The sequence below is a fragment of the Trachemys scripta genome, chromosome 3, assembly GCF_013100865.1.
Source record: "Trachemys scripta elegans isolate TJP31775 chromosome 3, CAS_Tse_1.0, whole genome shotgun sequence".
In the NCBI taxonomy this organism is placed as follows: Eukaryota; Metazoa; Chordata; order Testudines; family Emydidae; genus Trachemys; species Trachemys scripta.
Window position 1 is genome coordinate 133,014,264 of NC_048300.1, and position 24,505 is coordinate 133,038,768.

At 41.4% G+C, this 24,505-nt stretch overlaps 1 protein-coding gene across 2 annotated transcripts in view; it reads right to left on the reverse strand.

Annotated features, from left to right (window-relative positions):
* Positions 1–11,929, reverse strand: part of MANEA (mannosidase endo-alpha) — a 31,639-nt gene extending 19,710 nt beyond the window's left edge. The window contains exons 1-3 of one of the 2 annotated variants that reach the window (XM_034766016.1): positions 11,734–11,929; positions 7,035–7,624; positions 1,162–1,271 (exon numbers count right to left, since the gene is read on the reverse strand). In XM_034766016.1, coding sequence (XP_034621907.1) covers positions 1,162–1,271; positions 7,035–7,581 — 657 coding nt within the window. In that variant the 5' untranslated portion in view covers positions 7,582–7,624; positions 11,734–11,929. Of the gene's footprint in view, positions 1–1,161; positions 1,272–7,034; positions 7,625–9,785; positions 10,034–11,733 lie in introns of those variants that run through there. The other variant, XM_034766017.1, reaches the window with a different exon arrangement.
* Between the last annotated feature and the right edge of the window lie 12,576 nt (positions 11,930–24,505).

Genomic DNA, 24,505 nt, shown 5'->3' on the forward strand with positions numbered 1-24,505 from the left:
GCCCCAGCCCTGATCCCCCTCCCACCCTCTGAACCTATCGGTCCCAGCCTGGAGCACCCTCCTACAGCCCAAACCCCTCATCCCCAGTCCAACCTCAGAGTCTGCACCCCCAGCCTGAGCCCTCAACCCCCACCCTGCATTCCACTCCCCTGCCCTAGCCCAGAGCCCCCTCCTGCACCCTGAATGCCTCATTTTTGGCCCCCACCCCAGAGCCCACACCCCCAGCCAAAGCCCTCACCCCCTCCCATACCCCAACCCCAATTTCGTGAGCATTCATGGCCTGCCATACAATTTCCATACCCAGATGTGGCCCTCAGGCCAAAAAGTTTGCCCACCCCTGCTTTAACACATACTGCTTCCACTAGCCTACAGGCTATTTGTGGAAATGGATCCACATTTAACTCATGAATGTCCAAGCACATTCTGTTCATACAGGGTTTGTTTTCTTAAAAAGGATAATATTAAAGAGTTATTAAAAAGTTGTTGCAGTCATAGTACTAAGTTATTAAAATACTTCTTGTAGAAATTAGTGTTTTCTAGCACTTTTTCTTTTTAAAAATCCAATTTTTATTTAAACTAGAGTTTCTGGGTTACTATTGTAGAAAGTGAACCAATGCTGCTTCCATCAATTAAAAAAAAAAAGGGGGACCGAGTTATTTGACTATAGAAAGAGCTTTAAAAAAAAACAACTTACTTTAAACTACAATTAATGAAGTCTAATGCTTTATTCTATCTTAAATTATATTACTCATCACTATAATATTACAATTAAATAAGTCATTTAAGGAGTTCCTATGAATTGAACTCTATTATAGACCTCTTAAAATAGGTGGTACAAATTCACAAAAGAAAATTTAAAATTCTTAGAACATTTCTACAATAACTTCAAAAGGTAAGTGAAAAGAAAACCCACAAGAAGGAATGAACACAGATAAAGCACCTTAAAAATCAAGATAAACGGTCTAGTTTCATGAAAGCCAAACTACTAACAATTCACTTTGAAATTCTCTACATGCCACGCTACATGAAAAATAATGCTTTAAGTCTAAATCCAAAATATATACAACCGTTAAAAGAGAACTAATTATATAGTTTATGAACATATATCTGTACATTTGATCTAGAGATGTACTGAATATGAACACTTTAAAATTACTATACCTTTAGATTGTGTTTATGTGCATTATCCAAAATAACAGGCACCAAATCTTCACCAGGTTCCCCATTTTCATCAGCCATACCAGGAGGGTACCAAGAAAGGGCTATGACACCTAAGATATAAAATATGAGCTTGAGTTATACCACCAAAAACAACATTATGCCTACTAAAAGTTTAAAGAAACAGAAGTGTGTACATGATAGCTATAAATATCATGTTAATGTATAACAGTTTATACAGCTAACTGAAGAATTGTCATTTCTGAGTAAGATTGGCATTTGATAAAAAATATATGTAAATACTTCTTACAGCCAAGAACAATATATAAGTATGGTTTGAATTTTTTTTTTTTTAATGAAATAAGTGAAGGGCAAGGCTTTCAAATGCAGCTACACATCTAATTTGACTATGCAATTACTGCAGATGTACACACCAATGTTATAATTGTATGCAGATTGTCAAATAAGCAAGGTACAGAAATAGCCATGGTGGAATTTTAAGTGCCTTGTACAATTCCCCCCCATTCCTCTGAGTGATGTTAAATGCAACAGTATATTTACTAACTAAAAGCCTTAGTTATTACATAAAGGTTACACTACCCATGATCTCTGCACCATATTCTTATTGACGGACTGTCACAGGTTGCCTTTAGATCAAGGAAAAAGATGGCACATGGGTCTAACTTCGTAGACACAGCCAGTGGACCATAAATCATATGGTCCATAGACAACAAAGATCTGAAAATAACATTACATACTTACAAAAAAACAGCCATAAATTGATTTGGCACAAGAGTCTTTTCAATAAGATTTATTCCTGTACTTAATGTTTTAAAACCATTTTGAATAGCATTGTGTATTTTACGGAAATGCAAGTAAAATTTTAATTCCACTGGAAACGCTAACACTGACATATAATCACTGGATCATTTCATTCTGTTCCCATTAAAGACAATAGCAAAGCTTCTGGAGTTTAATGGGATTAGAGCAGGCCCACTATCTCATGACAAATAAGTTATGCCACTATTATAAGACTCGGTTAATGCATGGGTTATGCATAGTTCTGTATAAATCACTGACTACTGGTATCCAGGCTAAAGTTTAAATGAAAATTTATGATGACTAAATCAAGAAATTATAAGATAATAACCTAGAAAATTCCCACAAGAATCTAGCAGAGGAATGTTTTCTGGTCCATCTGAAGAGCCTTTTTCTTTTCAATAACAAAAACAACTTTTAGACTTTAGACAGATTCCTTAAGAAATAAGCCAAATTGAAGCAGACAGTATAATAAGATTGCCAGTAGTCCAGGATTTCCCCGGGAGGAAAATACATAGCATATGCATATTCTACAAGTCCACAAACAGGATTGCCAGTAGCACTATCTTGAAACAATTCAATTTCAGACCCCAATGCAACAGCAATCTCCTTTTCCTGTCTTGTCCAGCCAACTATACTAAACACTTAAAAGACTACACTTTCAGGTTTTTCTAGTTCTTGCTTCCTCAATAAAAAACCAACAGTCATGATACAGAATCCTTTAAAAAAAAAAAGGAAAAAAGGTTAATGAAATTATTCCTGAGTTATAAGTCTCAGGAAAAATGCCCTATATTTTTAATTGACAGAGAAATATGGCACTAGTTGCTGCTGAATATGAAAATAAGTCAAAGGAAGCAAATATACCTTCCCCAAACAACTTATCTGTAAATTCGAGAAAAATGCCACGTTACTTTAAAAAAGTACATCTGATATGCATATTGTAAAAACTATCAGAGAAGCTGAGACAGAATACATTAGCAAACAATGACTTGCACTGGAACAGAACTTTGAAATAATATATATTTCTGAAATGCAGTAGGACAACAACTGTTGGGATTTACAGCCAGGTATTAAAGTAATTATACATGAATGACAGTTCACAGAAGTGGGAGAGTGGGTACTATATCTAAAAGATTTCATACACTCTAATGAGATAAAATTTTGAGTGAAGAGGACTTTACAGAAGAATGTGTATGGAAACTAATCACAAACATAAAAATACAAGTACAAGTAGGAACATACTACCAACCTCCAAGCTCAGAAAATGATGATATTTGAGAGCATGACATTTAGGAGACTGAACCAGCAACAAAATCTAATAGAATAGGAATAATACAACGTGCAACTACCTGCACGTAAACTGGTCCGATATCAAGTTGGGACATGGTTGAGAAAATCGTGGAGGATAATGAGTATACAGTAATTCCATCATAAGACATTTACATGGTGCTAAATAAAAAAAGGAAGAAATGGAAAACAAAATAAATCCAGTATGGTTCAATGGCCATGTTATAGAAATAAGAGAAATCCAGCTCAAGTGAAACCAATAGAAAAGGATAAATATGATAAGAAAAATTTAAGATGGAAAGTAAAAGGGCATGAGGAGAGCACATAGATAAGCATATAAGAATAATAAATTCTCAAAATACACCTGGAATAGGAAGCCTGCAAAGAATCAATGGGTGCACTGGATGTTAAGGGACATAGGGAACAACTGAGGAAAAAGACAGCTTCTCTGCACTGCTCTGATTTATATTTTTATATTAGTTTTCACCCCAGAGGTTGTTAAGAAGATACTTACTACAGATCTTCTCTTCACAGTTAAAAAAGAGAAGTACTCTTGGAGACTGAAGTGGCAAAGGGAGGAACAAACTAAAAAAAGTAAATAGCAGCAAGCCACTAGAACCTGGTACTCATTCCACAGATCTGAAAGAATTTAAGGTTCAAGTGATTGAATATTTTTGTTAGCAGCGCAATCTCACTAAAATCAGACACTGATGGAGGATAGCAAAAGTTGGACCTATTAGGCATACCCATGCATTATAAACTAGTGAGATATACTTCAGAACCAGATAAATTAATTGAAATAAAGAGTTATAAAATATCTAGCAGAACCATGTGATAAGGACGAACCTTGTAAAGGAAAATTCTGCCTCTCCAATCTTCTAGAATTCCTTGACCACCCCACCAGAATAGTGGACAATAGAACTGGTTAAAGCCAATTTATTTAACTAAGTCTGTTTGAAAGCGTAAAGGCCCACATAAAAGGCTAGTAAGAAAACTAAGGCCAGATGTAAAATACTGTGATGGATTAGAAACTGTCTAAGAGACAAATAATGGGAATAATGATCAGTTCTGCAGCACAGGAAAAGGTGAACAGTATCCCAAACATCCATACTAGGACTGATGTTTATTGTAGCAATTAAGGATCCACAAAAGCAAGTGAACTCTGAAATAAAATGAAATTATTTGAGATAGTCAAGACTAGACAGAACCAAGATAAAATTCAGAGGAACCTTATATAGGTGTATCAGCAATGTACACTGAAAGAAATAATTTAAACTATTCACACACACTGCTGAGTCCTAAATCAACTGTTATTACTCGGCAAAAAGAAGAATGCATCAAGTCTTGTCTACCCACCAGGAATTTCTTCCTAATGTTCTCCACCGATTCAGCTTTACTGGAGGTAAAGATTATGGCCTGAAGCTTAACGGATTATACCTTATAAAACTGTAAACAAGGTGATAATTGTTGCAAGTGTTTTAATCACTTTGCCAGTGAGAGAAAACACCACTGTGCTACAATGTCAGCAGCAACCTGCCCACACTAGTGCTCTCACTGTTGCTAACACCAATGGAACTATCCCAGTGTTAGTAACAACAGGAAATTTAAGTTTCTTAAAAAACAAAAAAAAAATCACTGATATGAACATATCAATCTTTGTTCAATATGTAGCTGTGGTCAAGAAAGCTAACAATGTTAGGAAGTATGAAGATTGGGATAGAAAATATTAATGAAAACATTATAATGCATTATACCAATTGACAGTAAGTCTTCACCTTGAATATTGTGGTCAGGTCTGGTCAAATAATATATCTGTAGAAACAGAAGGGGGTCCAGATGCATATGATAAAATAATTAGAAGCATAAAAAGAAATCCAAAAGAGGAAAAACAGAAAAGATTATGACTGCCTAGTTTACAGAAGAAATAAATAAGAAGGGCTATAATAGAAGTATATAAAATGAAGAATGGCATAGAAAAGTTAAGCTGAGTGCTCCTATTTATGTTCTCCCTCTCATTTAATATAAAAACTGGGGACAAACAATGAATCACATTAATAAATTTTAAATTTAAGAGATAAAAGGAAATACTGGTCTATAAGTTTTAAAAAATTAAACAATTAGCCTACAGTACAACCCATTCCACCAGGCATTAATGTTGTCAAGAGCTTAACAAATTTCAAAGAAGCATTGGACATGTATATGATAGTAAGAATTTCCTTAGTTACAAAGTACAGGAGGAAAATTGTACAAGGGATATAATTCCTCATAAATCAGGGCATAAAACAATTATTAGGTGATAGTGGTTGGCTAGAATGTTCCTCTGTGGACAGGTTATTCCATAATTGTCTATTATGGGATTTCTTGAACCAGCCTCTGAAACTGTGACTCAAATGCTTCAATGCCAATTGGCAATGCGATTACAATACACTGATCCTGGTACATACATTCTGGTTCATCAAAGAACATCGTGTGAAATCATAAATGAAAGCCAGGATCAATCATGTTGGTCAATAATATTGTTGTGAAACTTCTAGACAGATACTATATAAGGAGTGTAAGTATATATGTTTTAAGATCTGTGTCGAGGCAGAGTTGATAAATGGAGTTTTCTGTCAAAGGATGCCTATTCACCAGTCTCTCTAGCATGTAAATTAAGCACTGTAAGTTAACGCAATGGAGAGTCATTTACAAAGACAATGGGGGATCTAAAAATCAACAGGGAGGCAGTACACTGTCTGTCCGGGGACAGACAATGAACTTTGGGGAACAGAAGGAAAAGGCAAAAAGACACAGCTTTACCCTGCATGTAAGATCTAAACAGAAGACACAGTTACATTTATGAAACCAGGATCTCTTCCTACCTTGGTGGAAGACTCTGCAAGAGACTTTGGGTGTGAGAAACTTATTTAGAGTGGAAGTTAGTATGTTAAATTTAGTCTCTAGAAAGTGGTTTGTAATTATTTTATATGTAACCTTATGTTTCCATTATCTTTAGTCATTATCGCTTGAACGTTTGATAAACTTATGTTGTTTTCATTATAAATGTAGTTCAGTGCTGTGATATTAACCAAGGTACTGATCCTGAGTACGATCACAGAAGCTGATGTGTACACTATCCCCTTGTAGGCAGCAAACCTAGGATTTCTGTAAGTATTCAGTGGATAAGGGACTGCTTCAAAGGGGTGGACTGGGGTGTACCTATTTTTAAACTAGGAAAAGTAAGTCCGAGCCTGGAGAGACTGTTTGGGTGGCTAACAGGCTGGAGATGTGAGGGAGCTGACACCCAGGTAAATACAAGCAAGTCTGCCTGAGAACCATTACAGAAACATCTAGCACTGATCTTCTCTACTTGATAGACGCCATATACACTACAAAAATGCCTATATCTGTATTTTTGTATTTTATACACTACACACAGAGTACTGTTAAACAAGTAAACAAATAATATAAAATTCCTTCATCTAAACAGCTATATATATATAACAGCCCCCAATCCTGCATCTGCTCTGAACAGGTCTATCTGTATGAAGCAGCTTGGAAGATGAGAGACTAAGTTAGGGATTGAACATAAAGTACAAAGTCACTTGTTAAAAACAGAAGTTCTCATGAAGTTATCATTGACACAAATCTCCTGTGCACACAAAAAGAATACCAAAGTCCCCTTACATTTCAATATCTAGAGAAAACAAAGAGGTGAACAGTTCTGTTTACTCAAGTATCTGAGGTCAAACAAATTACTACTATGCCAAAAATAAACAAACATTTATTACCAACAGAGGCTGAACGCATTTGTTGCATGTGGGCTTCTATGACAGAAGGGTCTTTAGAGCTGTAAGTTCCAAGTTCAGGGTAAAAACTGGATGCAATATCATCTGGAGGATTGTGTCTTCCCTTTGGGTAATTGTTTGCAATTTTGGAATCCCAATGTGGCACCAGTGGATGGTTCCAGTGAATATATTTACCATCATATTGTGGATTCCCAAACCAGCTGTAGTAGAACACATGAAAGTTATAATTAGGGGAAGGCAATTCCTCTTCCAACTTTCTTACAGAGGCCATAGATGTTTTAATGCTATTCAATGCAACAGTGTTCAAATTATTGGTGTGTGTTACGCTATCCCCCCTGGCAGCAGTTAGGGGACTGTGTTTATTTTCCAAGAGTGTTGTCCGTTGAAGTTCCGGTAAGAGACCAAGTCCAAATGGATCCCCAAAACCAGCTCTGTCAGGTCTCAGAGTCTTCAAAGCCATCATCATGGAGCAAATGAATAAAATAAAAAGCAACAAAATAATGCACGTTCTTCTGTGAAATCTTGCCATGATGTCATAGTTCAACGTCCAAACAACAGGTTTCCAGCTACAACTGGTCAAGAAAAAAATATTTTTAAATCAGATTTCTTGTCACCTATCAATTCAACAATATTAAACTCTTCATAAAATTTCTAAATAAGAGATACAGGAATAAACATAACTAATTTCTAAAAATACACTATGTTTGCATACTCTTGTACATATCCTCTTTGCTGGGAAAAAGACGACAAAATCAACACATACATTCTCAAAGAGCATGCAGACATGTTTTAGTGAACCATGAAGTGAAGCTTTACAGCATCCAAGGATTATACATTTTAAGGAACATCCTACCTTTCAACGGGCTGCCTGGTTTTCCCAAGCTGCCACTAAACCCCATGAAATGGGAATTCTGGTTACATTATTTCCAAGCCACTGCTTTGTGCTTACCCTGTGTCACTGACAGAAACACCATAATATAGCTGTGATTTTTTATTTTGTGCACTTGATACTCCTGGGGGAATTCTATGTCACTGTGCATGCACAGAATTCATGTCTCCTGTAGATTTTTCCCCCTTTGCAAAATACTACATTCTGCTGAAGAGGCACTGCAATTACACTTACCAGTGGCCACTATAGCACCAAAAGAGAGAGCAGCCAACTTAGGGCTAGAGCAGTCAGTCCCAGAGAGGATGCTTTCCTCACAGCCCCCTGCCCGTGGGGACAGGTGAAGAGGCACGGCATATTGAGGGGTGACAGACCGCAGGGCACCCAGAGCTGCTGGGGGTCACATTGACTGGGGTTCAGAAGGGTTGGGGGAGACAGACTGGGGCAGGGGCACAGGAACTACTGGGGGGGACAGCACTGAGCCAGGAGCTTAATGGGAGTGGGGGGGGAGGGCCACATGGGATCAAAGGAGTAGCTGAGTGGCAGTGCAGGGACACATAGGATGTGGGGAGAAGGGTGCAGCGACACATGGGGACAGGAGTAAGGAGGTGGCTGAGTGGAGGGTGCAGGTACACACGGGGACAGAGGCAGATGTGCCTGACTGAATGGGAGAGGCTAGAGGTCAGCCAGGGTCTGCCTGGGGGAGGCACCCCAATTCCCTAACAATCCTCCCTCCTCCCAAAAAATGTTCCATACTTCTCCCACTCACACTCAACAATCCTCCAGGTTCACTTCCAGGCTCCTTTCCAAAAATTACTTCCCTCTCGCTCAGCTCCTCCATTACCCCTGACTCCCCCAAGCAAAGACCTTTGCACTTCTTCTGAGGGGTGCAGATAAGGGGTGTGGGAAATAAGTTTCTGTACTGTAGTTTAAATGAATTATTATGCAAAGTTCTGTATTAATAAGCCTGGTAAGGAATCTATTTGTCAAAAAACATTTCCTGAATCTTTTTTGTCATCTGTATTGTAACAGAGATACTTGTTGACAGATATTTTGAAATAAACCAAAATAACTGAAACCGGTATGATTATAATGCATTATATTGACAGATAAGATATGCAGAATTTTAAAACACTGTGCACGGAATTTAGGTTTTTGGCGCAGAATTCCCACAGGAGTAAACATACAAATTTCAGACTCTGGATTGTAAGCTTGGGACACTGACCGTCTTATTGTATGGATCTGTACAATGCTTTGCTTAATGGCCCCAGGATCCTAACTGGAACTTGGAGACATCATAACAAACTTGGCAACTGACCATTAACTGTTATATAGACAACTCCGTCACAGGACTTTATCAGTGAAAATGGCTGTTCAACTTGTAAATGAACCCTTCTGCACTGTTTCAAGAGGATACTTTATCACTGGTAAATCCATGGGATTTAAACTGCTTCTGCAATTTATTTAAGTTCATTTAAGTTGTTGTAATGATATTTACTTTGTGTATTGACACATGATGTTGACAATTTGTATTTTAATTGACATAAAGCTTTAACTTTTAAAATTTCAACTTCCATTGTTATTAAATAATTGTCAGGCCCTCCCTATTTTCTGACCTGCCCATAATTTCTCAACTGTGAAATTTTAAATCTCTAAAAATTGACAAAAAAATGCTTAAAACCCATCCCAACATGCGCAATTGTGAAGAATTTAAAATAAAAAATACTTAAAAAGGAAGCAGTCAATATTATCTGTTGAAATTATAAAATAAAAATTGAATTCTACCAAGCCTAATTATCATGCATTTTGCCTTGGAATGCAGCTGCACACATTAACTTATTTTTTACCTGTTGTCAGTAATGTAGGCAACTGAGTTTCACTCGAAACAAAATTGGTGGCTCAACTCCTGAAATCTCAAACATTTGTGAGAGTTGTTCCAGTTTCTTCCTCCTGGTCTGGGGAGTAGGGCTTAGATATGGGACTCAAAATATTTGAAATCTACCAATTTAGCTACTCCTACTATAGATAAAGATACTGAAACATCTCTCATTCCATAAGAACTCTGTAAAATCTGACATTTTCCATGTGCATGATTGTGTAATCCATATTTCACTAGTCTTTATTTCTCCAAAACCCTTACGTATCTACTTTACTCACAGCTTTCTAAATTCCTATATATGAAAAAGCTACTTTTTACCAAATCTTTAGAGACTGCAGACATAAAAGCCACTTTTTCCTCTACCACCATTTGTGTCCTGCAATAATAATTTCCATGTGGCTTTCATATTACTAATTCTTGCCTCTCATCCTGAGAGGAAATCCATGGGTCTTGTTCCTTCAAGGTTAATGTAATTTTACCCCTTTTTAATAACTCTCAAGCATAATCTTTTTTGTCTCATAAACATATGGATTAAAAAATGCATTAAAAATAAGGTCTGAAAGTTCTGATTTTTTTCAGCTTGTTTTTCATATTCATTTAGATATTGCCTAACTTGTTCCTCCTGGAAGAGTCTATGACTCTGAAACTAGTAGTATCATGAGATCAATTTTCATCTGCATGGTATCTGTGATTACTTGAACTTCAGCACGGCAGCTGAAACCAGTCATTGGCAATTTTATCTTTGTGCTCCACTGAGTAGGTTTTGATGACACAAACAGTAAAAACAGTGGTTTGTGTAGGAGAGAGAGCCATATTTTCATTTCTCTGTCTAAAACAATTAAAACAAGTCATAATATAATTATAACACGGTTCTTTCTGTTCCATCCAGTTCCCCTCCCCTCTCCTCCCTCCTTCCCTGCCAAAAGGCTATAACATAGTTGGGTTCAAACAAAGTTATTTTTATACCATAGACAGAATGCGAACCTTATTTTTGATTAACCTGTCCTGAATTTTTAGAGCAAATAATGGCAGAAATGACAAGGATCCATCAATGCTAAATATTTTATTGTATTTAGACATGGTAGTGTCCCAGTCCTGCAAAGGCTTCAATAAATTCATTGATTATAAGGCAGAAGGGACCACCATGATCACCTAGTCTGCCCCCCTTAGCTAATTCAGCAAATGCTAGGCCCATGTTAAATCCTCTTTGAACTAGAACGTCCAAAATCCGACTTTTATTTAAAAATTGCCAGTGATGGAGAATCTACGACATTACCCCACTTAAAACTGTTACAACTAAGAGGATTTAAAGAGAGAAACTGCCGGCTGGTTCTGCCAGTTTATGTACACTTGGGACTAATCGGACTTTAGCTTAAGAGCCATTTTCAGTTTCCTCCGCACAGTGTGTCAGCTTCCCCCTTGATTCGCGTGGCTCTCGCACACCAACGTGAGTGATACAAACATTTTAATTAAACAACAAAACAAAACCCAGCAACGTGGGGCTGTACGCCCAGCAGGGAGCGTCAGGCGGACTCAGGGCCACGGAGGATACCTGACGCTTGTGGGCCTGAGCCCCTGTGGCGACGGGCCCCGGGTCCCAGCACAGGCACGTCCAGGCGCGGGTCCGGCCCAAAAATGTTGGCCGGGGGCGGGGGGGAGGCAGGTGTCACTCCGCTGTGCGCCCTCCTCACTCGCAGGCCAGCCACGGCCCGCAAAAGGAGCGCGCAGGGGCTGGGTCGGAGCAGCCGCCCCCCAGCACCCCACCAGCGTCACTGCTGCCTGCGCGCGGCCCCCCCCCCCAGCCGTGCCGTGCCGTGCCGTGCATGGGGCCCCCAGTCCGGAGCGGCGCTGCGAGCAGGGGCCCCGGCGTGTGAAGGGGGGAGGCGGGTACTTTGGAGGCTGCCCCCCTCACTCACCAGTCGAAGGCGGGGGCGCGGCCCTACAGCTTGGGGACGGCGAAGCAGCAGCGCTCCGCCTAGCGGCTACTCGCGGGCGCGAGGCAGTTGGTGTCCGCACCGAGGCCTGCTGGGGCAGTTGAGGATGCGGGGTGATCATGGGCTGAGTCAAGTCAGTTCGGGTTTTGGTCCCTAAGCTGTTACTGAGCATGCTCAGACTTCTCAGCATGCGCAGTAGCTACCGGCGACGCCTCTGCCCTGAAATGAGCGCGTTCCCCGAAGAGACGAGGGAGTCCGGTAGCGTCATAGTTGGCTGCTGAGCATGCGCGGTAATACCTGCTGAATCCTCCTCTGCCCTCACTGTGCCCGCACTTGGGATTCCGAACGTGCTCCCTGCTGCGAAGGGTGGAGGGAGGGGAAACTGCCAAAGTTGTACAGTGGGCGGTGAATTGCATTCACGGGCTGTTCAAACACGTGCGGCCGGGGAAGGGGAGAGGTTCATGCGGTTGGACAAAATCAGGGACAGGGTTGCAGCCTGGGTGAAGGATGAGGTAAAGAGGCAGTGGCAAGCAGGGAGGGGCAGAGGGGATAAGAGTTACCCCAAATAGGGTGAGCGGGGCTTCTTCCCTTCCAGCAGGACGGTAGGTCTGAGCACCGGCTTTTCAGGGCTGGGTTTGGACAGGCACCATATAGCCGAGTGCCTAAACAAGGCAGATCTGAAATGATGTATTAAGCTAGTAAAGGAGACTTGATTCATGAAAGGTTTCAGAGTAACAGCCGTGTTAGTCTGTATCCGCAAAAAGAAGAACAGGAGTACTTGTGGCACCTTAGAGACTAACAAATTTATTAGAGCATAAGCTTTCGTGGACTACAGCCCACTTCTTCGGATGCATATAGAATGGAACATATATTGAGGAGATATATACACACACACATACACACGTATACAGATGGACATCATACCAAAAGGACTAAAGGTAAAAAATCCATTACAATCTACATATCACACAGACTATGCTGAGAGACTGTGTCACACACTCTCAAAGAAACTGCGAAACCACCTGATCAGCATCCTATACAGCAAACAGGGAAAGATTAAGAATGAGCTCTCAGAACTGGATACTCTCATAAGAAACCAACCTTCCACACAAACTTCCTCATGGATAGACTTTACAAAAACTAGACAAGCCATTTACAAGACAAACTTTGCCTCTCTACAAAGGAAAAAGGACACTAAACTATCTAAACTGCTACATGCCACAAGCAGCCACAACAGTAGTTCCCTTAACCCACCCAGCAATATTGTTAATCTTTCCAGATATACTCTTAGCCCAGCAGAAGAGTCTGTCCTATCTCGGGGCCTCTCCTTTTGTCCCTCCAGACCCATGAATATGATACAGTTCTGCGGTGACCTAGAATCCTACTTTCGACGTCTCCGACTCAAAGAATATTTCCAACATACCTCTGAACAGCATACTAACCCACAGAATCCTCCCTACCAGCACTACAAAAAAAAGGATTCTGCATGGACTCCTCCGGACGGTCGAACAACAGACTGGATTTCTACATAGATTGCTTCCGTCAACGTGCAAAGGCTGAAATTGTGGAAAAGCAACATCACTTGCCACATAACCTCAGCCATGCTGAACACAATGCCATCTACAGCCTCAGAAACAACCCTGACATCATAATCAAAAAGGCTGACAAAGGAGGTGCTGTCGTCATCATGAATAAATTGGAATATGACCAGGAGGCTGCTAGACAGCTCTCTAACACCACATTCTACAGGCCATTATCCTCTGATCCCACTGAGGATTACCTAAAGAAACTACACCATCTGCTAAAAAAACTCCCTGACAAAGCACAGGAACAAATCAGTACAGACACATGCCTAGAACCCCGACCAGGGGTATTCTATTTGCTACCCAAGATCCATAAACCTGGATATCCTGGACGCCCCATCATCTCAGGCATTGGCACCCTAACATCAGGCTTGTCTGGTTATGTAGACTCTGTCCTAAGACCCTACGCTACCAGCACTCCCAGCTATCTTCGAGACACCACTGACTTCCTGAGGAAACTACAATCCATCGGTGATCTTCCAGAAAACACCATCCTGGCCACTATGGACGTAGAAGCCCTCTACACCAATATTCCACACAAAGATGGACTACAAGCTATCAGGAACAGTATCCCTGATAATGTCACAGCTAACCTGGTGGCTGAACTTTGTGATTTTGTCCTCACCCACAACTATTTCACATTTGGGGACAATATATACCTTCAAGTCAGCGGCACTGCTATGGGTACCCGCATGGCCCCACAATATGCCAACATTTTTATGGCTGACTTAGAACAACGCTTCCTTAGCTCTCGTCCCCTAACGCCCCTACTCTACTTGCGCTACATTGATGACATCTTCATCATCTGGACCCATGGAAAAGAAGCCCTTGAGGAATTTCACCATGATTTCAATAATTTCCATCCCACCATCAACCTCAGCCTAGATCAATCCACACAAGCGGTCCATTTCCTGGACACTACTGTGCTAATAAGCGATGGTCACATCAATACCACCCTATACCGGAAACCTACTGACCGCTACACTTACCTACATGCCTCCAGCTTCCATCCAGGACACACCACACGATCCATTGTCTACAGCCAAGCTCTAAGATATAACTGCATTTGCTCCAATCCCTCGGATAGAGACAAGCACCTACAAGATCTCTATCAAGCATTCTTAAAACTACAATACCCACCTGCTGAAGTGAAAAAACAGATTGACAGAGCCAAACGAGTACCCAGAAGTCACCTCCTACAAGACAGGCCCAACAAAGAAAATAACAGAACACCACTAGCTGTCACCTTCAGCCCCCAACTAAAACCTCTCCAGCGCATCATCAGAGATCTACAACCTATCCTGAAAGATGATCCTTTACTCTCACAGATCTTGGGAGACAGACCTGTCCTCGCTTACAGACAACCCCCCAACCTAAAGCAAATACTCACCAGCAACCACACATCACTGAACAAAACCACTAACCCAGGAACCTATCCTTGTAACAAACCCCGATGCCAACTCTGTCCACATATCTATTCAAGTGACATCATCATAGGACCTAATCACATCAGCCATACCATCAGGGGCTCGTTCACCTGCACATCTACCAATGTGATATATGCCATCATGTGCCAGCAATGCCCCTCTGCCATGTACATTGGCCAAACCAGACAGTCTCTACGCAAAAGAATTAATGGACACAAATCTGACATCAGGAATCAAAATACTCAAAAACCAGTGGGAGAACACTTTAACCTGTCTGGTCATTCAGTGACAGACCTGCGGGTGGCTATATTACAACAGAAAACCTTCAAAAACAGACTCCAAAGAGAGACTGCAGAGCTAGAATTGATATGCAAACTAGACACAATCAACTCCGGTTTGAATAAGGACTGGGAATGGCTGAGCCATTACAAACATTGACTCTATCTCCCCTTGTAAGTACTCTCACACCTATTATCAAACTGTCTGTACTGGCCTAGCTTGATTATCACTTCAAAAGGTTTTTTTTTTTTTTTTTTTCTCTTAATTAATTGGCCTCTCAGAGTTGGTAAGACAACTCCCACCTGTTTATGCTCTCTGTATGTGTGTATATATATCTCCTCAATATATGTTCCATTCTATATGCATCCGAAGAAGTGGGCTGTAGTCCACGAAAGCTTATGCTCTAATAAATTTGTTAGTCTCTAAGGTGCCACAAGTACTCCTGTTCTTCTTTTTGATTCATGAAATATTTTATAAACCCCTACAATCCTCAAAAATTCTTTATTTTAAACGATTTGTTGCTGTTTAAAATCATTACTTATAGTTTATAAGATTGGATGTTTTTTCAAAATATATGGTCTAGGAATTATTTTGAGGAAGTTCTATAGTAGGGATCGACAACCTTTGGAACGTGGCCTGCCAGGTAAGCACCCTGGTGGGCCGGGCCAGTTTGTTTACCTGCTGCATCCTCAGGTTCGGCCGATTGCGGCTCCCACTGGCCGCGGTTCGCCGCTCTAGGCCAATGGGGGCTGTGGGAAGTGACGGTCAGCACGTCCCTCCGCCTGCGCCACTTCCCGCAGCCCCCATTGGCCTGGAGCGGTGAACCGCAGCCAGTGGGAACTGCGATTGGCTGAACCTGCAGATGCGGCAGGTAAACAAACTGGTCCGGCCCGCCAGGGTGCTTACCCTGGCAGGCTGCGTGCCAAAGGTTGCCGATACCTGTTCTATAGCATGTGTTATATGGGAGGTCAGACTAGATCAGGGGTGGGCAAACTTTTTGGGCCGAGGGCCACATCTGGATGGGGAAATTGTACGTGGGGCTGGGGGTTGGGAGTACAGGGTGTGGGAAGGCGGAAAGGAGTACAGGGTGTGGGAGGGTGCGGTGTGCAGGAAGGGGCTCAGGGAAGGGGGTTGGGGTGCAGGAGAGGTGCGGAGTCAGGAGGGGGCTCAGGGCAGGGGTTGGGGTGCAGGAGGGGTGCAGGTTGAGGCCGGGGGCTCAGGGCAAGGGTTGGAGTGCACAGGGGTGCAGAAAGCGGTGCGGGCCGAGGGATGTGCTGGCCGCCGCTTCCCTCAGCCCCCATTGGCCTGGAGCAGTGAACCGCGGGCAGTGGGAGCCACGATTGGCCGAACCTGCAGACGTGGCAGGTAAACAAAGTGACCCGGCTCGCCAGGGTAAACACCCTGGTGGGCCGCGGGCCAAAGATTGCCGATTCCTGTTCTAGGTGTTTGCAAATTGATTGCTTAGTTATTTGCTCCATTATCTTTCTGGGTACTGAAGTTAAGATGACTGGGCTGTAATTCCCCAGGTAGTCCTTATTTTCCTTTGTGTATTTTGGCACTATTTTTGCCCTTTTCCAGTCCTCTGGAATCTCTCCTGTCTTCCATGACTTTTCAAAAATAATCGCTAATGGCTCAGATATCTCCTCAGTCAGCTGCTTGAGTATTCTAGGATGTATTTCATCAGGCCCTGGCGACTTGAAGACATCTAATGGTCTAAGTAATTTTTAACTTGTTCTTTCTCTATTTTAGCCTCTGAACCTACCTTGTTTTCACTGGTATTCACTATGTTAAACGTCTAATCTCTACTAACCTTTTTGGTGAAACCTGAAACAAAAAAGTCATTTAGCACTTCTGCCACTTCCACATTTTCTGTTATTGTTCCACCCCGACCCCCTCCATTGAGTAATAGGCATATCCTGTCCTGGGTCTTCCTCTTGCTTCTAATGTATTTGTAGAATGTTTTCTTGTTACCCTTTATGTCTTTAGCTGGTTTAATCTTGTTTTGTACCTTGACCTTTCTAATTTTGTCCCTGCATACTTACGTTATTTGTTTATATTAATACTTTGTACTTCTCCCCTGACTGCTACTTTTGAGGCTTCCTTCCCAGTGGCTACCTCCAGGGCCTGCTTCTGCTGCTACCCATATCTTTCCTATGTAGCAGCAGAAGATAATTGAGCATGGATTTACACAACAGCAGTGAAAACTACCAAGTTTGATTAGTTTTAATTCTGCTGCAACTTGGAAATGCTTTGGGAGCACAATAGAAGACCTGGAACCATCTGTAGACTTTGGAAGACAGCACTGCTTTGGTTTTTCAGTTGGTACATGTCTGACAGATTGTTGTGCAGTGGTAAAGACTAGACATATCCATTATTTAAAAATTGAAAGCTTAGGTTATGAAGAAGTTGAATGGGACTCAGCAAGTTAATCTTGCTTCACTCCGTGGATGACTGGATTTTTTAAGCTCTGAATATAACCCAATGCTATTGCAAGGCCATAGTACCATTTTTATTATGTAACTAATCCTGGTATTTATTGACTGGCTCATTAAATAGATGTATTTGTTATGGATTTGTTCCAACTGTACAGCAGTGTAACTACTGTACATATATACAAGTGATAGTAAAGTCAATATGAAACTGACTGATCTACATTGTGGATTTCCAAAATCTGCCAGTATATCCCTATATAATGGCCAGATATCAGATTTTGAACCAAAGTCCAGCATGCGTGGGGTGATGCTTTTCTTAGAAAAGAATGCCTTTCATGTCTTGCCTATTGTCTGAACATGTGTTGCGAAAGCCTCAAAAAGAGCATAGTCTAATAAAAGTGGGTGTTATCGTCATAATAAGTACAGTGGGTTCACTTGAAAAGTTTCCTTTTAACTTGTTATGGTTACGTAATACATTTATTGGTACTAACAGATATTCCCTACACTGACACTGGGGAATATCACTAGTACTATTAATATCTATCTAATGTAAAAATAATACATTATACACTTTGCTTGGGCTTGGATGCATAATAGATGTATGTTAATGTTGCTGAGTTTGGAGTTAAGGTTTTGCATTATTGTGTGATTCTGAGGAATACGGTGTGTTACTATACTTGTTGGATGTGTATGGAGCTTATTCACAGAAGGGCAATGAAAGCAGGAAATGCGTTATATGTGAGTTAACACATGTTAATAAAGGATACCATAACTGGACATGTTCTTCCTTTCAAAGATTTGTGTGGAGAGGTATTGCCCTTAATTATTAATTATTAAGCAACCTTAATTATTTTTAACAGTTGTCTGTTAGTAGTAATAATATATAATGCTCTGGAACAAAAGCATTTTCAGTCTTTGCTGGCATTGAGAAGATTAAAGAGAAAACATACATTTTGTTTTCAAGACAGAATTTTCCCCAGGAGTATTTTTCAAGCTATGAATATAATTTAGTATCTGATTTGAGTTCCATATCCTTTAGATTTTAAGAACCTCAAGTGTGCTATTTTGTAGATTAAATGAACTGTGATGGGACAATAATGTTTTCATCTACTGGCAGTGTAGGTGATTCAATATAGGTAGCCTCATGAACGAAAATTCCTCCATGTTGATAGATGAAGGAACAGTTCCTAGACAATTCAAGGGAAGAAATGTGTGATGATGCAAAGGTTTGAGAGTTTATATGCCAGGATGATAGATGCCTTAGAAATATTTGTGATAGGTTGTGCTGACAAGAAGAAGAGCCAAAGCAGCCAAAAGGTTTAAAGAAACAAAAAACAGATTTGACCAGACATTGTAGCCATGTTGATCCCAGGACCAAAACATTGTGGTCCATGGACCAACACAGATACAACACTGCGTACAACAATGGAAGATATTGCATGTTGCCATCTGAAATGGAAACTCCATGGAGAAAAAGAAAGCAAAAATGTAACAGGAACACCTGCTTCATGAGCAAGGCAAGAAACTAAACATCATCCCCAGAGGCCTAACCATCCATAAGTCTCTGACTACTCTATATCGCATAGCTCTGCAGAATGACTTCAAAAAACGGAAGAACCACTTACTGTACTTCATTCCAGCAGGAACCACCTCAAACAAGAGGTCATCACATGCTCCTTACAGAAGTTCGTCAGATAAAAGATATTACCCACCCACCTTGTCTTTCTAAAATTTGCCTAGAGGCATTTAGTCTATGTGCACATTTTTAAGACGTATCAATTTAGTTTTAAAGTGCTCCAATACTGGATAATCATTTTCTAATTGATTCAGTATTAACATCCAGAGAGAATTAAATTAGCTAAATGCTGTTGCATCACATTTCTAACTCATCAACCATTTTCAATTATCACTCAAGCAATATACACAAACTTTTGCAAGATGTAATATTTTTTATTGACAATACAGGGTAACACAACTTTAAAAAGCAAACAGACATTTATAGAACTTCCTCCCTGTATGTCAGAGAAAGGCAAATCTGACTGGTTTGGGGGGCCATTAGATAGCACAAGGCTCCCAACACCAACATCACAGTGTTCCTGATCTTGCTTCAGAGTCACATTGGTAGGTATGTAGGATAGAAGGAGTTCTTCTATTCTGTCAATAAAATCAGAAATGGAAATAGGACTACTAATTGCAGAGTTATACTGTATCACTGGTCTTCAGACGTGTAAGGTTCCAAGGGGCTACTTGCTTTGTTTGTGCCTAAGGTTAGCCCTGAGTAAGCACATGTGTATAATCATATAGAAGCACAGTATAATTAGATGTAAATTTGATTAACTTCCTTGGTTTGTGTGACATAAACTTTCCCCACTGAAACAACTATATAAATATTTTCCATAGCTTTACTAATGAAATAAAATGTATGTATCCATTACAAATTGTTTGTCTCAGTACCTCAATAAGATTTACGTTGGTAAGCCAAGTGCAGATACTGGCTTAGAGTAAGTCCATGGTCTACAATGGCTTAACCTAATGGAGATCCTATTGCAGGTCCTTGTCACTGAAAGTTTGCCAGTAGGGAGGGGAATTGAGATGGCAGAAAAGTTCAGTAACCTTCTTTCCTTAAAGAGGCCCCTGGACAGCTAATTCAGTCCCTGAAGTAGATGTGACTGAGTGTGGAGGAACCAGGGCAGGGCAGGATGGGATGAGCTGAATCTGGTAGAGCATTCTATGAAGCACTGACTATAACTGAAATTTTCCCTCACCTAGCTGAACATCCTGAAGGAAGACAATGAGGTTAGGCAGGTGGAACTGAGTATCAGATTTGACCTATGGAATCTTTAACAATAATGCTGATACCTGAGCTAACAAAGAGCCCAGCTTAACTTTCAGATCCCATGTTCAGTTTAGAAGGCTGGCAGTTTAAAAAAGAGTGTTTTTTAGTTGTACACTGAGTCAATTTGATATGAAATTAGTAAGGGACAAAAAGTATGGAACCCAACAATGACATTTTGAAAGTTACTTTTCACAATACAACATTTTCACATTTAGAAATGTCTCAGTGCAGTGCAAAAGGTGGAGATATGATCATTCTTTACTACTTGGGTCCTGTGAAAGAGATGTATTACCTTGTCTCCAGCAAGGAGTGAAAAGGGTTAATAAGATTCCTTTTTATGTGAGGAATATCACCTGCCCCAAAGGGAGTGTACCAAGTTATCAGGTCTGGAGGAAAGGTTAGCAGTTGGGATTCATTGAGTAAGTGAACTTTTAAAAGGAAGGGGTTGGGCTATGACTAGGCTTTTGCTCAAAGAGAGGAGAATATGGGACACTGATAGTGGGTTTAGTGTTCCTTGGAGATCCAGGTATATTCTGTGGCATGATATCTCTCTGAGTCTTTTAAAAATACTTCTCTTTGAGACCTACAGTGGTGGTATGCCTTAGTGTTGGGTGAACTTTGGTCACTGAACTACTACTGTCAGTGGTTTTACACAGGGTGAGTCCAGTTAAGTACTGTACCTCCATGCGGTATTCAGGCTGACATTTTGACAGGTGATAGATAGTATGTGCCTTTACTAGCTTCAGTGAAATGTAAATTGGAAATAAACTATTCTGCCTTTTTCTAAAATTTTCTTGAAAGAAAAATGGATAGGTTGTTGGGTCAAAAAATACTGAGCTACACAACAAAGTTCCTGATTGGACCATACACTGCCCCCCAAGGCAGTGATATTGAACTCCCCTGTTGGGATGGGAAACCTGATACCACTCTCTATTATATGGTTCCTCTATTACACTGTCTCCCTCTATGTATATTTGTAGATGTAAGAGAGCATTATCCAGTGTTTGCTTTATATGTTCAAAAGACTATTATATTAGCCACTCTTCAACACATGAAGTTGTTGAAGAGCTGTTCTACCTACACAATGCTTTCCCTAAAACTAGGTCTTGTTTTGGGATCTTAAATTAGAATTTGCAGCTGCAAAGCAAGATCACTGAGAGGAAGGTACAGTATCAGGGTGCAGCAGTTTCTTCAGATATCTGTATGCATTATATAGTCCACTGAGCAGCATTAGTAGTTGGGAAAATGCCAGCTGAGAACAGTAATTTCCTTAATTATGCAGTTAAAACAATAACATCTTCAAATTAATTAGATCTGCCTTCATGATGCAGACAGTTTTATGTGATGAAATGGAGATGAACTCCATGCAGTTATTGTTGTGCTCAAGCCTATGGGCAAACTTGGCAACTGATTTATTGCCAACAGAAGAGGAAGTCTTCAACTAAGCTAGCAAATGGACAAGCACTTCATTATAACAGTCACTAACACTTTTTTGTCATTAGATTATTGGCAGAGCGTGATTTATCTTTGTCCAGTGTATCCATAATAGCAATAACCATTTCTTAAAACATCTAATTGTGTGAAGTGCTGCACAGAACAGATAAACATATATTTCCTGCCCTGAGGATCTTACAAACTAATTAGCAATGCTGTAACAAGGGATCACAAGAGAGTAAGGAGATAGTTAGGGGGAGGAAATGGGTAATACCAATAAGATACTTCCATGATGGGATGAGGTTTAATAAAAGGAATCATATTTTTTAATTGGGTAACGTCTTGTATGCTTTCCTGAAGAAGTGGGTTTTACAGAGGGACTTTGATAGGGAAAGGGAAGGGTTAGTAGCTTTGCAGACCAGATCAAAAGGATATTGCATATGTAAGGGATAGGGTAGAAGGACAGGTGGTTGTGGGAGAAAAGAATGCATGGCCTATGGAAGCTGGTGTCAGTGGCATCAGATTGCAAATCTGAAATATTTATTTTGTGGCTAGTTAAACATATCTGCTATTTTTACTGTACACACAAACAAACCGGAAGTAAAATTCAGGCATATGGTTGTTTCCTGCTTACTCTCATAAACCAAGGTTTTCAGAGTGACAAGTGGTTCTAGGCATTCAACTTGAGATACCTGAAAGGGGCCTGATTTTTAGAAAACGTAGAGTGTGCATCCTCTTAAAACTGGACCTTTTCAAGGTGTTTGCAGTGAGAGGTGGCATTTAGGGAGGGCAAGGGGGCACCTGCTCCTCCCCCCCCCAGTTTCATACCACAGTGGAGCAGGGGTGTCATTTCAGATTCTGTTAGGCACCTCACCCTCCCTAAATGGTGGCCCTGCAGGCTAGCTCATTGGTACAGCATACTGGGCTCACCCTGCCAGATGGTATATCCCTTCTCCAGCATCCTGGTGGGGGAGCTGATCATGGTGCTGGTGAGAAGGGCAGAAGGAGGATAGGTGGCACAGCTGGTTCCTGGCAAGTTACTTGCAGCTGCTGGAGGTATGAGACCGGCCAAGTATCTGGGAGGCGTGGGTAGGGGGTGCACGGGGCTAAGGCCACAAGGGAATGCAGGCATTAGGGGTGAAGGAGTACAGGGGGGTTAGTGGAAAAGGGAGCATAGAAGAGGTTAGAGGAGAAGTGACGCAGAACGGGAATGCAGGGGTTAGGGGAGAAGAGGATACATTAGCATCAGCATAAGTGCGAGGAGGGTAGGGGTGCACAAGGGGCTATGTGATGGAGCATACATGAAATGTGCTAGTAGATTCTGTACAGATCTGTGCCAGAAGGGACTGTGTGGGCAGTTAGCACAGGATGGAGCTGTTGCCTTCCCCAGACCCGCTGTCTGGCCATGCCTCATTGGGACTGCTCATGCTCCCTAACCTGTGTGCAGGGCTGAGCCCTGGTAGAGCAGTGTCACCAGCCTGGGACCTGGTCCTTCCCAGCACTGGGGGAGAGAGGGCACCTGGGGTTAAGGCTCTCATTAAAGTTGCTAATCAAATCAAATCAATGGAGATATCCTATCTCCTAGAACTGGAAGGGACCTTGAAAGGTCATCAAGTCCAGTCCCCTGCCTTCACTAGCAGGACCAAGTACTGATTTTGCCCCAGATCCCCAAGTGGCCCCCCTCAAGGATTGAACTCACAAACCTGGGTTCAGCAGGCCAGTGCTCAAACCACTGAGCTATCCCTCCCCTCCACCAGTTGTACCACTCATACCATTCATTGCAGTGTTCAGTTGGACATCAACAAGTTGAGTGTGATATACCGGTGCATAGTACGTGGCTAGTACACAAGGACCATTGTTGATGTCCATAATATTGATGCTGATGCTCTTCATCTTGCGGTTGCCAGTTTCTGGACCAGGTTGACCCTGGCCTTTGTCTTGGCGGCAATCTTCTTCAGATGGTTGTGGAAGGTGAGCGTGCGATCCAGCTTCACTGTGAGATATGTTGGAGTGGGATCATGATGACAGTGTTGCCACAGAAGGTCACTTTCAAGGTGTGTGTAGTGTTCCTGTTATCAAGATGGAATGCAGTGACTGGTGTTTTGTGGCGATTTGGCTTGAGCCTCCATTTCTGGAAATATTCCTCCATGCTGTTTAGGTCCCCATTCAAAGTGGGCTTTATGTTGATGCAGGTGGGTGCTTGCGTTGCAAGGACAAGGTCATCCGCATATGCAAATTTGCATGATTTTTGTGGGTGGCATGTCGCCCATGTAGACATTGAAGAGTGTCGGTGTGAGTACCGAGCCTTGTGGCAGTCCGTTGTTGAGGAACTGGGGGTGAACTGACTTCGTCGCCCAATGGGGACACATAACCCCCTATTGCTCAGCATCGTCCATAGCAGGCATAGTGTTTTGAGGTAGGAGATGATCCTTGCGAGCTTCAGCATCAGGCCTTTAATTCAGACCATATCGTAGACCGATGACAGGTCTACAAAGGCTACACCCATCTTAGATTTCCTCTGGAATCTGGCCTTGATGTGTGTTACAAGTGCCAAAACTTGGTCACAGTAGCTGTGTTTTGGCTGAAATCAGGCTTATTCTTTGGGAATCACTGACTCGACGAGAGCGCTGATTCTCCAGAGAAAACGGCCCTACTGGGTCAGACCAAAGGTCCATCTAGCCCATTATCCTGTCTTCTGACAGTGGCCAGAGCCAGGTGCCACACAGGGAATGAACAGAACAGGTAATCATCAAGTGATCCATC